General features: G+C 40.9%; 2 protein-coding genes across 2 annotated transcripts in view; one reads left to right on the top strand and one right to left on the bottom strand.

Moving 5' to 3' along the window:
- The first annotated feature begins 25 nt into the window (after positions 1-25).
- The window catches only part of PPP6C (protein phosphatase 6 catalytic subunit), a 34,198-nt gene continuing 19,958 nt past the window's right edge, over positions 26-14,265 (top strand). Inside the window, exon 1 of the mRNA XM_043566916.1 lies at positions 26-309. Within this exon, the coding sequence (XP_043422851.1) occupies positions 235-309 (75 nt within the window). The 5' untranslated portion in view covers positions 26-234. The remainder of the gene's footprint in view (positions 310-14,265) is intronic.
- Positions 11,999-12,403, bottom strand: LOC122475184 (mitochondrial import inner membrane translocase subunit TIM14-like). Its single transcript, XM_043566921.1, has one exon. The coding sequence runs from the start codon at positions 12,371-12,373 to the stop codon at positions 12,020-12,022; it is 354 nt and encodes a 117-aa protein (XP_043422856.1). The 5' UTR covers positions 12,374-12,403; the 3' UTR covers positions 11,999-12,019.

The following is a 14,265-nucleotide window of genomic DNA, read 5'->3' as shown; positions in this document are numbered from 1 at the left end:
TGAACTGGGGTTCGCCTCTAGGAACCTGCAGCCTGGGTTCAGCTGAAGAGAGCGTATGCCGTGCGGAGGTAGCGGGGAGAATCGGGTCAAGCTTTACGCCGCTGCGCAGACGCCTCACACGGGCCGGACGTGACGTAGGAACAGTTCCGGCTTCGGCCTCCGCCGCTGCCGCCGCCGCCGCTACTACTGCCGCCGCCGCTGCCGCCGTCGCCGTCGGGGCTTGTTATTTCTAAAATGGCGCCCCTAGACTTGGACAAGTATGTGGAGATAGCGCGGCTGTGCAAGTACCTCCCGGAGAACGACCTGAAGGTGAGTCCAGCCGGGGCGGGAGCGCTGCTTGCGGGCTCGCCCCTTCCGGCAGTGGGGCTCCCGCCGGCCCGCCCTTCCTCTCTCCGCGGGACCCCCGCCGGCATCCCGTCCGGTCCCGTTCCGGTGGAGGGCCTATTGCGGGGCGAAGCGACCGGGTCGGACCAGGCGTCACGCGGAGAGCGGGAGGGAGCCCAAGTCCCCCAAATGCTGTCCTAGTTTCCTTGGAGGGGATCCCGAGGGATGTCGCGGCCTCTGCCCCAGGGTTGCCCCTCTTGGCCTTCGGACTACCCCAGGGCTCGGAGCCCTGACAGCTTTGCTTGGAGGACTCCTCTCTCCCCGACCCCGGTCTCCCGGAGGCCGACCGAGTCCCAGCGGACAGTGCCCTCGGGATGGGGTCGTCCCTCAGAAGTGGTGACAGGAGCGTGGGGTGGCCGGCGTCTGACAGGAGATGCCACCGGCTCCCGGAACGCGACCCCAGTGTGTTCAGGTCTCGGCGGAATGAGAAGACGGTGGGCCAGGGCGGTCGGGTAGCGATGTCAGAGAACGCCAGGTCTTCCCTCTTTCCATACCCCGCGTCCCAATTGCTTGGTAGGAGCGTTGCTTTCCTTCTACTAATTCAGATATGAACCCGTTTTCCAGTAGGTTGTTGAGCTGATTTCAGTGTGTAAAGTAGTAGGCCTTCCATGCAAATACTTTTCTGTTCCTTAAGTTGTTTCCTCATAATGCCTTCTTAACTCAAGATTTCATTTTCTTGGTTTCCAAAAGGAGACGAGTCGTTCCTTGCTACTGCTTAGTCCGAGTAACGACAGTGCATGTATGTGTGGGTAAAGAATGGATGTAAGAGAAGAGGAATTCAGCTTGGGCTATACCGCTTTTCTGACAAGTGTTCCCATGCGCTTGTTAAAACCGGTGCTTAGATGTCTGACAGTGGTTAGCGGTGAGTCCTAGTCCCCGTTTTACGTGTTCAGTTAACTTTGATTTGCTGTGTAGTAAGTGGGTAAACTGTCGATGGTTTTGAGTCCTTTTTTTTTTTTTCTTTCATCTGTGGATTTAAAGCAATTTATCTTTGTAAATTCTTTCTCTTAAGGAAGATATTACTGGTTTTTTGGGTTTTTTTTGTTTTTTTTTTTTGTCTTTTGCTCTGTTGATATTTAACATCAGTCAACAAGTATGCAAAATGTTTAAGGTCACATCAGCTCTGGTGGATGTAAGTTAAGTGTACTTGTTGATTATATGTGCTGTATGATGGGGGAGCCATTCGTGTGCATTTTCCCCTTTTTAATAGGATAATTTGATTAAAACGAGGACAAAGCCGGTACTAGAAATGTAGCTTTTATTTATGTTCATCTGAGTCTTTCAGATATGAGTTTTGTAGCTTCCTTCTGTTATATGCTTTTTTAAGGAAGTGAGGATACAACCAACATTGGGACCTAATTAGTGGAAAACTAACCAGATGTCTTGTGGTAGCGTTGTTAATTCCATAGATGAAGTTGATTTTTTCATACCAGTGATTTGATGTGGACTTTTTTGTTCTTTAGCGCATATAAAGCTGTTTTAAGCTTTGTGTTTATAATTAATAAAACGTTGCTTATTACAATATGTCTTGATATTAATTTGAGATTGGTTGTTGAAATTATTTGAAAGATGATCAGTTGGATTTTCTTTAGGTAAACTTTTAGTTTGATAAACATTGGATTTCCTTCCCATCTTAAGGAAATATAGATATCAAACCATTTCACTTCTCTTTGCAACACTATTGGACTGTGCTTAGTATGTATCTGTTTCTTAATAAACAATTTTTTTTTTAAACCTACTGGGCAACTACTGGGAAGAGAGAATTCTGAATTTTTCTCTGTAAGTGGAGGCTTTTCTTCTTTGTCTTGGAAATGGTTTGATCAGATTAATGTACTTGTGCTGTTCCTGTCTGGAGTATTTTTAAAGAAATTTAATTTTGTTTCTATTTCTTGGCATGAATTCGAAACTAAAATTAGACAAGCCAAGAAAGTATTTCAGGAGTACCTTTTCTGAGGCTTTAGAGCCAAAATAAAAGATTGTGTCAGAGGAAAAAAACAAACCATTGGGGCTACTTAATGGTTTGTTCTGGTAGAAAAGACAGCAATTCACCTGTATTTTCAAATTGATTAGAAGTTGGAGGCACTAAATAAAATAATAAATGCATAGGATGTTTTAGATCTAATCACGATTTCTCTATATCTGAATTGGAAGTGGTCAGATCACCAGTACTGGATTGAATGTACAAAGTTGTTTTGTAAGAATAAAGATGAAATATATGAAAGTGAGTGGGCCAAAACATAACCTTTCTTAAAAAAGAGCTCATGTGGTTCTCATCTACAATAAAGATTTCAGAGAGGATCATAGGAGATGCAGATTCCATATCTGGCCAAGTGGAAGAACGAATGATAGAGGCAGGTTTACTGAATACTGAAGAATTTTGGGGAGTAGGGATTCTATAGTTTGTAGATTGATCTTTTGAACGGTTCTTAAAGATGACATGCAAGTAAAGAAATTGCACAAGGAACTGTGCAATTCCATAATAACCACTTTTGTGAATTAATAGTTAATGTAATCTTTTTGGAACTCATTTTTGTGTTTAGTTTGAGCCATCTCTGAGTTTTTCATATAAGGCTCCTGGGTCTGCAAAGTTGTATCTTTATTTGAAATGCTTCCATAAAGCTTCCAAAAATTATGCCTGGATTTTTTCTGAGATTTTGCACCTCCTCATTTCAAACTCTGATTTTATAGATTCTCATCATAAACAGTATGCACCCCATTAGTTTAGTCACTCACCTTAGTGCTTGTGTTATTGATCATTCGGTTTACCTGAGTGGTTTTTCATTGTATCTTTTTCAAGTAAGGAAAATCAAACCCAATGCGGCAGATAGGAATATATTATGGCTTTGTGTAGGGCTAGAAGAGTGTCTTCAAGACCCTCTCTGATAATATCTGCCATTTTGTTTATCTTTTTGGCCACAGAATCAGTCTTCTATGGCTTATGAAAATAGTCTACAACAGTGCTGTCTGGTAGAAATAAAATGGTCAGAAACATGAGCCTCGAAAGGTCAAATTTTAAAAAAATAGAAGGGAATAGTTGAAATTAATCTTTTTTTTTTAAGTTTATTTATTTATTTTGAGAGAGTGAGCAGGGGAGGGGCAGAGAGGGAGAGAAAGAATCCCAAGCAGGCTCTGCACTGCCAGTGCAGAGCCCATCGCAGGGCTCGATTGACAAACTGTAAGATCATGACCTGAGCCAAAATCAAGAGTTGGATGCTCAACCGACTCCCCAGGTACCCCCCCTTTTTTTTATCTTAGTAATATTTTATTTACTAGCCACCCAGGTACCCCTCCTTTTTTTAATCTTAGTAATATTTTATTTAACCCAATTGCAACATGTAATCAGTATAGAATTATTAATTTAATATTTTATCCTTTTTGGGGTACTGTTTATGAAATATGTATATTTTACGTTTATGACACATTGACATTTGGACTAATGGCATGTAGCTGTAGATGTCCTATGGAACAGTGCATGTCTCTAATGACTCCCTAGTCCCTTTTCTAGAATTTCAGAGCTAAGAGTAAATCAGAGTTCTTCTAGTTCTGTACCCTTCTTACTTTACTGAGGGGTACTGAGCTCCACAGAGTTTATGATCTGCCTAAGGATGTACACCTAATCAACGAACTAGGTTGGAAAGCCTCCCTATTCAGAGCTCTTTCTGATGCAGTTAATAGCTTTTTTAGGATGACAAATGGTATGCTTTTCTAGGTACATCTTCCACTTTTCTTTCCTTTTTACTTCCCATTCTAAGCACATTGGACTGTTCTCTTCTGACAACATGCTCTGTACTTTCCTCCTCCTTTGCTTCTGCTCAGTCTGGTTCTATCACCTACTTTTTAAATACTTATATAACACAAATATTAAATCATTTAATACTGTATGAGTTATGTATAATATTTGCTCCATTTTGTAGCAGGTAATTGAAGCACAGACAGGTTAAGTAACTTTCCAAAGTTACAAAGCTGGGAAGTAGGTGGAGGAGCTAGGATTCAAACCTAGGCAGTCTGGGCCCAGGGTTCACGTCTATAACTATCACTTGTATTTCCTCTGTACAGTACCCCCCTTGCCCCTTTTGGGCTCTAGCTCAGATGCCACTTTCTCTATGCAGAGCTCTTGGATTCTACAGTCAGAATTATTAGCAATGATTAGAATGTACATCGCTGCTTACAGTTTTCAGGGTACCTTCATGTTTATTCTATCATTTACACAGTTGTGTAAGGCAGAACAAATATCAGAGCCAAGACTTGATGAGGTTTAAGTGGGTTTTGCTATAGTGACTCAGCGGAGTATATACCTGAATTTATTTGCTCTTAAAAATTCCCGTTTTTGGGGGCGCCTGGGTGGCTTAGTTGGTTAAACATCTGACTTCAGCTCAGGTCATGATCTCGCAGTTCGTGGGTTCAAGCCCTGTTTTGGTCTCTGTGCCTAGAGACTGCTTCAGATTCTGTCTCCTTCTCTCTGTCTTCCCCTCCCCCGCTTGCACGCTGTATGTGTGTCTCTCTCAAGAATAAATTACCATAAAATTTTTTTAGAAATCCCGTTTGTTTGTTTTTTCCTGCACTGACCTTTGCCACATAGCACCTTATTGTTCCACTTTACCACTCTGTCTTCTGTGGTAGCAGATATGTCAGTCTCTACTAGACTGCAAAGCTTCTATTTTTTCTTCTTCTTCTTCTTCTTCTTTTTTTTTTTTTTAAATTAGAGAAAGCGCAAACAGGGGAGAAGGGCAGAGGGAGAGAGAATCTTAAGCAGACTCCACACTCAGCGTGGGGCCTGATGTGGATCTTGATCCCATGACCCTGGGATCGTGACCTGAGCTGAAATCAAGAGTTGAACACTCAACTGACTGAGCCATCCAGGTACCCCTAGACTACAAGTTTCTTGAGGGCCAGGATCATGTATGTTTATTTTTGTATTCTCCATAGTCTTAGAGAACACTGCGTTGTATGTGATAGACAGGTAGTTAAGGTTCATTGAATTTAGTTGTATACTGGTTTTTGGGGGCGCCTGGGTGGCTCAGTTGGTTAAGCATCCAGCTCTTGATTTCGGCTCAGGTCATGATCTCGTAGTTTGTGAGTTCAAGCCCCGCATCAGGCTCTGTGCTGAGAGCATGGAGCCTGCTTAGGATTCTCTCTCTCCTTCTCTCTCTGCCCTTCCCCTGCTTGTGCGCGTGTTCTTTCTTTCAAAATAAATAGACTTAAAAATAAAGTAAAGTATAGGGGCACCTGGGTGGCTCAGTCGGTTAAGCGTCTGACTTCAGCTCAGGTCACAATCTCGTGGTCCATGAGTTTGAGCCCTGCGTCGGGCAGAGCCTGGAGCCTGCTTCCGATTCTGTGTCTCCCTCTCTCTCTGCCCCTCCCCCGTTCATGCTCTGTCTCTCTCTGTCTCAAAAATAAATAAAAACAGTAAAAATAAATAAATAAATAAGTAAGTAAATAAATAAATAAATAAATAAAAAGAAAAGAAATAGTCTGGCAGCATTTGTAGACCATGGTTTGGAATGGGACAAAAATGTCACAGAAGCAGTAGGCCGAATGACAGGAGATTTTGACGTAAGACAGTGACAAGTGATTGTGGTGTTTAAAAGGAGATGGGAGCGCCTGGTTGTCTCAGTCAGAAGAGTATGCGACTCTGATCTGTGGGTAGTAAATTCAAGCCCATGTTGGGTTTAGAGATTACTAAAACAAAATAAACTTAAAAAAAAACAACTAAATAAAAGGAGATGAAGAAGGTATAGTAGGACCTGTTGACAGGTTAGGTCTAGGTTACGAGAAAGAGAGGAGTTCAACGTAACCTCAGTTTCTGGCATAGATTACTCAGTAAATACTGAAACTAGATTAAGGAATGTAAGGGAGTTTGGTTTGGGCCATACTGAGTTTGAGATGCTGCCAAGTCAAGACATCAAGGTAGAGATGGCCAGAAGACTGTTAGATACACAGGCTGGTTAGGTAACAAATATTTATTGATTGTCAAATGTGTTTTCAGACACTAATAGTTCTAATAGTTTTAACTCAAGAGAAAAGTCTAAACCAGTGGTTCTGAACTGGGGGTGATTTTGCCCCTGAGAAGATATGTGGCAGTGTCTGGAGACGTTTTTGATAGTCACAGCTAGGGAGTTACTGTGGGCATCTAGGGGGTATAGAGGCTAGAGATGGTGCTAAATATCTTATAATGCACAGGACAGCAGCCCCTCACAACAAAGAATTATCCATAGTGCCATGGCTAAGAAATTTTGGTTTAGGTTGAAGATACAGATACTCCCTTCTGCATTGTAAAGGTGTGAATGTTCTTGTCATTTTGGATTCCAGCTCCTCATTCCCAGTGGTTTGTAGAAGTTCTATACAAAGGCTATATAAAAAATAATTTTAGATAGATTTTTGTTTCTTAAGCCAAGAGATTTTATAAATACCAGTATGTTAAAGGAAATAGTATGCTTTAGCTAACAAGAGCAGCTAAACATAGAATTATAAAATTTAAAGCCCAGTGTTTTAAATTTGAGGGGCAAGAGGGAACAGGAAGATAGGAGCAGAGAACAGAATGGAACCTGGACTATCTTGAGGGAAAGGTAGAGAAGGGAAATAGGTTCATCTAAGAAGGGGGCTATGAGCCCCTACTTGTCCAAGGATTGGGAATTCATTGGGCACTGTGGGGAGAGATGGGTGTAGTTTGCCCTAAGATTGGGGAAGATTGAGAATCCTGCCTCAGTGACTGTTTTGGAGCAATAAGAGAAACCACACTGCATACAAACTGAGCAGTAGAACAGAGCTGTAAAGGGCTTTGGAAGAAAGGGTCGTGTGTCTTCCCCATGGCAAGGGTACACTCCTTGAGGCCACTGTGTGTGTAATTGGCTGACTCACGTAGAGTTTGTACTGAGATTTCATAGACTTCTTACTTTGTATGTGTTTGGTTTGAACTTGTAAGCTACTGCTGAACTGGAGAGATGAGAGGAAATAGCTTTGACTTAGACATTCAGCTCTTTAGGTCCTCATTTGGAACCACAGAAGTGTCAGTGACAAGAGGCAGCTGTTATTTTACTCCAGGTAGTGTGCCTGGCCTTGGGTTGAAGATGCTGCCTAAGTAGTTTACATGTGTTCCCTAGACACTCACCAGCTTTTAAGATTGGCAAGGTTTCACAGTAATGTTCTTGAGTTTGTGGTCTACTGTCACTTTCAGATGAGCCCTGAGGGGTATGGGCCGGTCACTACGGGTGGCTTGCAGTTAAGGGGGCATTATGGGGTAAGAGAGCCAGACATATGTGGGTGCAAATTCTGGCACATTCAACATGGGAATCATGGAGTCCCTCAGGAATCTGTGCTGTCATTAGTTTCAAAATGTTAATGATATCTTACCTTGTTCCCAAAAGGATATAGAATGGCTTATGAAGGTACATTCAATATAGCAAGGTAAATTACATTTAGAATAAGTAAGAAAAATGAGACAAAGAATGTAAAGATAGGAAACCAAGATGGAACCAGTGGTAAAAGTAAGAATTGTATACAAAATAAAAGCTGTGATGACTAGATTACTTCTTTGAGATGAAGTCCTACGTTTTCTAGGAGTCTACTGAAAGATAGAAACTGATCAGTTAAAAAATTCACCAAAGATTTGTCTTTGTCTCAAAGGTGACAAACACAATCTTCTCAGGGAAATCACACCTATCCCTGATAGAGGGAGCAAAGAGACATTCCTCCATTGGGTTCTCCTTGAAGGTAACTGTTTAATAATAGCATCCTATGCACCTCGTTTATAGTCTACACAGTGACCAGCTCTGTTTCCTAGAATGTCCCTTACCACAGCTGTATGGCATGATGTTAGAGTATAAATTTAGGAGGTATGCCTGGGTGGCTCAGTTGGTTAAGCATCCGACTCTTGATCTCAGCTCATGTCTCCATCTCAGGGTCATGAGTTCAGGCCCTGCATTTTGGGATCCACATCAGGTGTGGAGCCTACTAAAAAAATAATAAATAAATAAAATATATATGTATATCTATATCTATCTATATAGAGAGAGTGTTGTAATTTGGGAAAAAGCAATTGGGAAGGGAGGGTAGTATAATGCAGGATGAGGACAGGCCTCCCTGAAGGACAAATTGGCTTAATTCAGGATGGAGTTTGTAGTAGGTTTGTAGGTTTGTTTGGGTAACATTTTAGTAACTGATCTTCAAAGGGATGTACACAGTGGAGCCTCCAAATTTACAAGTAACTAACAGTTTCGTGAGAGTGGGCAAGTAGCCTGATCAACCTGGTAGGAAATAGAGAACTTTTCCAGAGATGCGTTATGGAGAGAAGAATGGGAGGTAGCCTGGCAGCTTGTGTCAGAGGATGTATTGGGGGAAACGTTGAAACTCCTGGTATGGGTTCCGACCTTCACAGATGGAAGTTTGACCTTTTCTTAAAAGGTGTAAAATCCAGAAGGGAGTGTGAATGAGGCAAATGCCTGAAAAGATGCAGGCCTCATGGGCAACAGACAGAAAACTCTGCCCAGTCTTATACAGATCAGCAAAGTACTTCTATAAATACATTGGTGAAATTCCCTTTGAGAAGGTTTGGTGAGTGTACCTGAAAAAATAGTACAAATATTAATTAGACAAGGCATTATATCTAAATAAAGTGGGTAAGGTCCCAAGATAGGTACTTTACGCCCCCCCCCCCCCCCCCCCCCACAAGATAGGTACTTTAAAACATCACTGTAGGGGTGCCTGGTGGCTCAGTCAGTTAAGTGTCTGACTTCAGCTCAGGTCATGATCTCACAGTTTATGAGTTCTAGCCCCATACTGGACTCTGTGCAGAGCCTGGAGCTTGCTTTGGATTCTGTCTGCCTCTCTTTCTGCCTCTCCCCTGCTCACGCTCTGTCTGTCTGTCTCTCTCAAAAATAAACATTAAAAAAAATTAAAAATCATTATATTCTCTTATTTAAAAAATTGTATAATATCAGAAAAAACATTTCAGAAATGTTTGAAATTGGAAGAGCAGCCATCTCTACAAGGAGTGATTTTAAGTGGTTTTCATCAAGATGGTTATTATTATTATTATTATTATTAATATTTACTTTTGAGAGAGAGAGAGTGCATGCATACACATTGGGAAGGGGCACAGAAAGAGGGAGAGGGAGAATCCCAAGCATGCTCCACATTGTCAGCACGGAGCCTGACGCGGGCTTGATCTCACAAACTGTGAGATCATGACCTGAGCCAAAATCAAGAGTCAGATGCTCACGTGACTGAGCCACTCAGGTACCCCTAATTATTATTATTATTTTTTTACAGTAACAGGTTATGTATATACATACAGACGTATATATATATAAAAGACTTATTGAGGAGTAATTTATATCATAAAATTAAATTTAATTTATTTGTAAAAGTTTTTTAATTTTTTAAATATTTTATTTTTAAGATTATTTCTTTATAAAGATGTTATTAAAAATTTTTTTTAATGTTTATTTATTTTAGAAGGAGAGACAGAGTGTGAGTGGGGGAGGGGCAGACAGAGCCAGAGGCACAGAATCTGAAGCAGGCTCCAAGCTGTCAGCACAGAGCCTGCTCAGAGCCCGACATGGGGCTCGAACTCATGAGCCGTGAGATCATGAGATCATGACCTGAGCTGAAGTAGGATGATTAACTCACTGAGCCACCTAGGTGTCCCTATAAAGGTATTTTTATGTAATATCTACATCCATCATGGGGTTTGAACCCACAACCCTGAGTCGCATGTTCTTGCTGACTGAGCTAGCAAGGTGCCCTTGTTTATTTAAGTTTTTAATTTTAAAAATCTTTTAAAAATATATATTATTAATTTTTTATGTTTATTTATTTATTTTGAGAGGGGTGGGGAGGGGCAGAGAGAGAGGGAGAGAGAATCCCAAGCAGGGTCCATGCTGTCAGTGCAGAGCTTGATGTGGGACTTGATCTCATGAACTGTGAGATCATGACCTGAGCTGACACCAAGAGTTAGGTGCTTAACCTACTGAACCACCCAGGCACCCCTCCTTCTGGGTCATGTGTTATATAATTCATTGTACACTTATTATGTAGTAGATCGAGGATATAACTGTGTGTATGTGTATAAAACTCTGTAGTAGAGTTTTATATAATTTATATAATTCATTGTACACTTATTATGTAGTAGATCGAGGATATAACTGTGTGTATGTGTATAAAACTCTGCAGAGCACTTTGCATGCACTGTCTCATTTAATACTTAGAATATCCCCAGGTAGGTGTCTCTGTTTTGTGGATGAAGAAACTGAGACACAGAAATCAAGTAACTTGCTCAGGGATACACAGCTAAGTAATGGACAGTAAGCTAAGTAATCTGTAAGAGATAGAGCTGATTGTTTGGCCTCTGGTCTTTTTTTATTTCAAAGGCTATGCTCTTAACCTCTAAACTATGCCATGGCATTAATTGGTGTGCCCCTTTTCTGTCTTAGAGGAGAACATAATCTGGGATTAGTACTTGTTGATTAGGAATAAAGGAGTATTGCCTCTCAGCCCTACGCTGTTTCTCCAAAATTTGACCTTGCAGCGGCATTGAACATAGTTGATCACTCACTCCTCTTTTTCTTTCTTCTTCTTCTTCTTTTTTTTTTTTGTCCCCGCCCTTTGATCACTCCTCTTTTGAGTCCATTTGTTTACTGGACTTCCAGGATACCACATTGTCATGGTTGCCTTTCTGTCTCACCAAGCTCTTTTGCTTGTTCCTTCTTTTTTGCCTAAGTTTTAAATATTGGTATATCTGAAGGATCATTTATTGATCTTATCCTTTTCTCTGCTTGTAGCTACCACTTTAGTTATATCTTCTAGTCTCATGTATGTATGTATGTATGTATGTATGTATGTATGTACGTACGTACGTATATCCTGACAATCTCTAAATTGGTCTCTCTGACCCATAGCCTTTTCCTTGAACTCAAAACTCATTTGATCACTTGTTTACAGCACATCTGAGGCACTTGGAAATCTGATAGGCACCTCAGACTTAATATGTCAAAATCAGATTCTTCTAGCCAAATAGTGGAAACAACCCAAATGTCTAGCGACTGGTGAATGGATAAGCAAAATGTGGTAAATACATACAATGGAATATTATTTATTTATAAAAAAGAACAAAATAATAACAAAGGTTACAATATGGATGGACCCGAAAAGCATTATATTAAGCGTAAGAAGCCAAAAGGCCACAAAAGGCACAAAAGGCCACATGGACAGGAGCACCTGGGTGGCTCAGTTGGTTGAGTGTCCAACTTCTGCTCAGGTCATGATCTCATGGTTTGTGAGTTTGAGCCCCTCATCAGGCTGTCTGCTGTCAGTGCAGAGCCCACTTCAGATCCTCTGTCCCTCTCTGCCCTCCCCAGCTTGTGCTCTTGCACTCTCTCTCAGAAATAAATAAACATTAAAAAAAAAAAAAAAGTCCAGATGTCCAGAATGGACAAATCCATGGAAACAGAAAGTAGATTGATTAGTAATTGCCTAGTGCGGTGGTGTGGAGTTGTGGGGAGTGACTACCAATGGGTACATAGTTTTTTAGGGGTGATGAACATTTTTTTTTTTAGTTTGTAGCTTGAGGCATTTTATTCTAAAAAGCTGGCACTTGTATACATAAACTATCAAGAACTTAAAATTCATCACGTTTACTTCATTTTTTAGCTCGACCTTCTAGTAAATCTTTAGCTTCATTGATTTTGGCTGCTATATAAGGAGATCCTTCCTTGTCTGGGTGATTTAAAAGCATAATTTGTTGACGAGCATCTCTTATTTTTCCTTTATTGGCAGTAGGGCTTACGCCTAGTATTAATGCTGCTGCTTGTTTTGTTATTTTGGATTCAAACCCACCTCTGTAATAGCCATCACTGAAGGCAGAATTTGGTAGACTTTGAAAAACTTGTTGTACTTGAGGTTCCATATTGTGTTTCATGGCTTGCAAAACATAACGGCCTGCAAATCCTGCAGCAGCAACAGTCAGTCCGACTGCTGCCGCTGCACTGGCCATGGCTTTGGCTTGGTTCCCCCACCTCCACCGAGAGCGTGGTCCTTCCCAGCCCAGAGTTTGCAACCAACCAGTTCCCACACAGTGATGAGGCCACCACCAGCAGGCACCAAAAATGTTCTAAAATTAATTACAATGATGGTTTCCCAACACTGAGTATACTAAAAAACAACTGAATTTTGGAGGTATTTTTGGGTATGTGAATTATATCTCAATGAAGTTGTTGAAAATCGAATTCTTCATTCCCCGTCCCTCAAACTAAACTCAAATCAAAACAGTCTGCTCATGAAAGAAATCATTGATAAATTAGACTTCATTAAAATTAAAAACTTTTACTTTGTAAAAGACATTGTCAAGAGAATGAGAAGATAAGCCACAGACTGGGAGAAAAATATTTGCAAAACACTCATCTGATACCAGACTTTCATCCAAAATATGCAAATCAGGGGTGCCTGGGTGGCTCAGTCAGTTGAGCGTCCGACTTAGGTGCAGGTCATGATCTCACAGTTTGTGGGTTTGAGCCCCATGTCGGGCTTTGTGCTGACAGTTTGGAACCTGGAACCTGCTTCAGATTTTGTGTCTCCCTCTCTCTCTGTCCCTCCCCTGCTCACTCTGTCTCTCAAAAATGAATAAATTTTAAAAAAAGTTTTTTAAAAAATATGCAAATCAAAGAACTCTTAAAATTCAATAATAAGAAAACTGCTCCATTAAAAAATGGGCCAAAGACAGGAGCAGACACCTCACCAAAGAAGATATACAAATGACACATAAGCATATGAAAAGGTGCTCCTCATCATGCATCATTAGGGAAATACAAATTGAAACAACAGTGGAATACCACCACAAGACTATTAGAATGACCAGAATCCAGAACATTGACAACACCAAATGTTAGCAGAGTTGTGGAGCAGCAGGAACTCTCATTCATGCTTAATGGGAATGCAAAATAGTATAGCCACTTTGGAAGATTGTTTGGCAGTTTCTTACCAAACTCTTACCATACGATCTAGCAGTCATGTTCCTTGCTATTTGCCCAAATTAATTGAAAACTTATGTTCACCCAAAAACCTATATATGGATGTTTATGGAAGTGTTATTTATAACTGCTAAAATTTGGAAGCAACCAACATGTCTTTATTAGGTGAATGGATAAATAAGTAGGTACACCAAGATAATGGAATATCATTATTATTTTTAAAATTATTTTTAATTTGATTTATTTATTTTGAGAGAGATTGAGAGAGAACGCAGAGGGGCGGAGAGATAGGGTGAGAGAGAATCGCAAGCAGGCTCCACACTGTCAGCACATAGCCCAATGCAGGGCTCAAACTCAAGAACTGTGAGATCATGACCTGAGCTGAAGTCAGGAGTCAGTTGCTTAACCTCATGAGCCACCCAGGTGCCCCAACAATGGGATATTATTTAGCACTAAAAAGAAATGAGGTATCAGGCCATTAAAAGACATGAAGGAAGGGTGCCTGGATGGTTCAGTTAGGTGTCCGACTTTGGCTCAGGTCATGATCTCAGGTTTCATGAGTTTGAGCCCCTCATCAGGCTCTCTGCTGTGAGCACAGAGGCCGCTTCGGATGCTCTGTCTCCCCCTCTCTCTACCCGTCCTCCGTGCGTGCATGCTCTCTCTCTTTCTCAAAAATAAATAAGCATTAAAAAAAAAAATGAAGGAATCTTAAATGCATATCATTAAATGAAATAAGCAAATCTGAAGACTAAGGTATGATTCAAGCTGTATGACATTGTGGAAAAGGCAAAACTGGTGACAATAAAAAAGATCAGTGGTTTCCAGGGTTTGGGGGAAGGGAAAGATGAATTGATGAAGCACAGAGGATTTTTAGGGCAGTGAAACTATTCTGTATTATATTGCCATTCTGTATACATGT

Source organism: Prionailurus bengalensis, chromosome D4 (genome assembly GCF_016509475.1).
Source record: "Prionailurus bengalensis isolate Pbe53 chromosome D4, Fcat_Pben_1.1_paternal_pri, whole genome shotgun sequence".
Lineage (NCBI taxonomy): Eukaryota > Metazoa > Chordata > Mammalia > Carnivora > Felidae > Prionailurus > Prionailurus bengalensis.
The sequence above is the reverse complement of the archived record's forward strand: the minus strand, read 5'-3'. Positions and strand labels throughout refer to the sequence as shown.

What these genes read in the sequence shown, in the direction of transcription:
- LOC122475184 (XM_043566921.1), bottom strand. Translation starts at nt 12,373, where the DNA reads ATGGCCAGTGCAGCGGCAGCAGTCGGACTGACTGTTGCTGCTGCAGGA.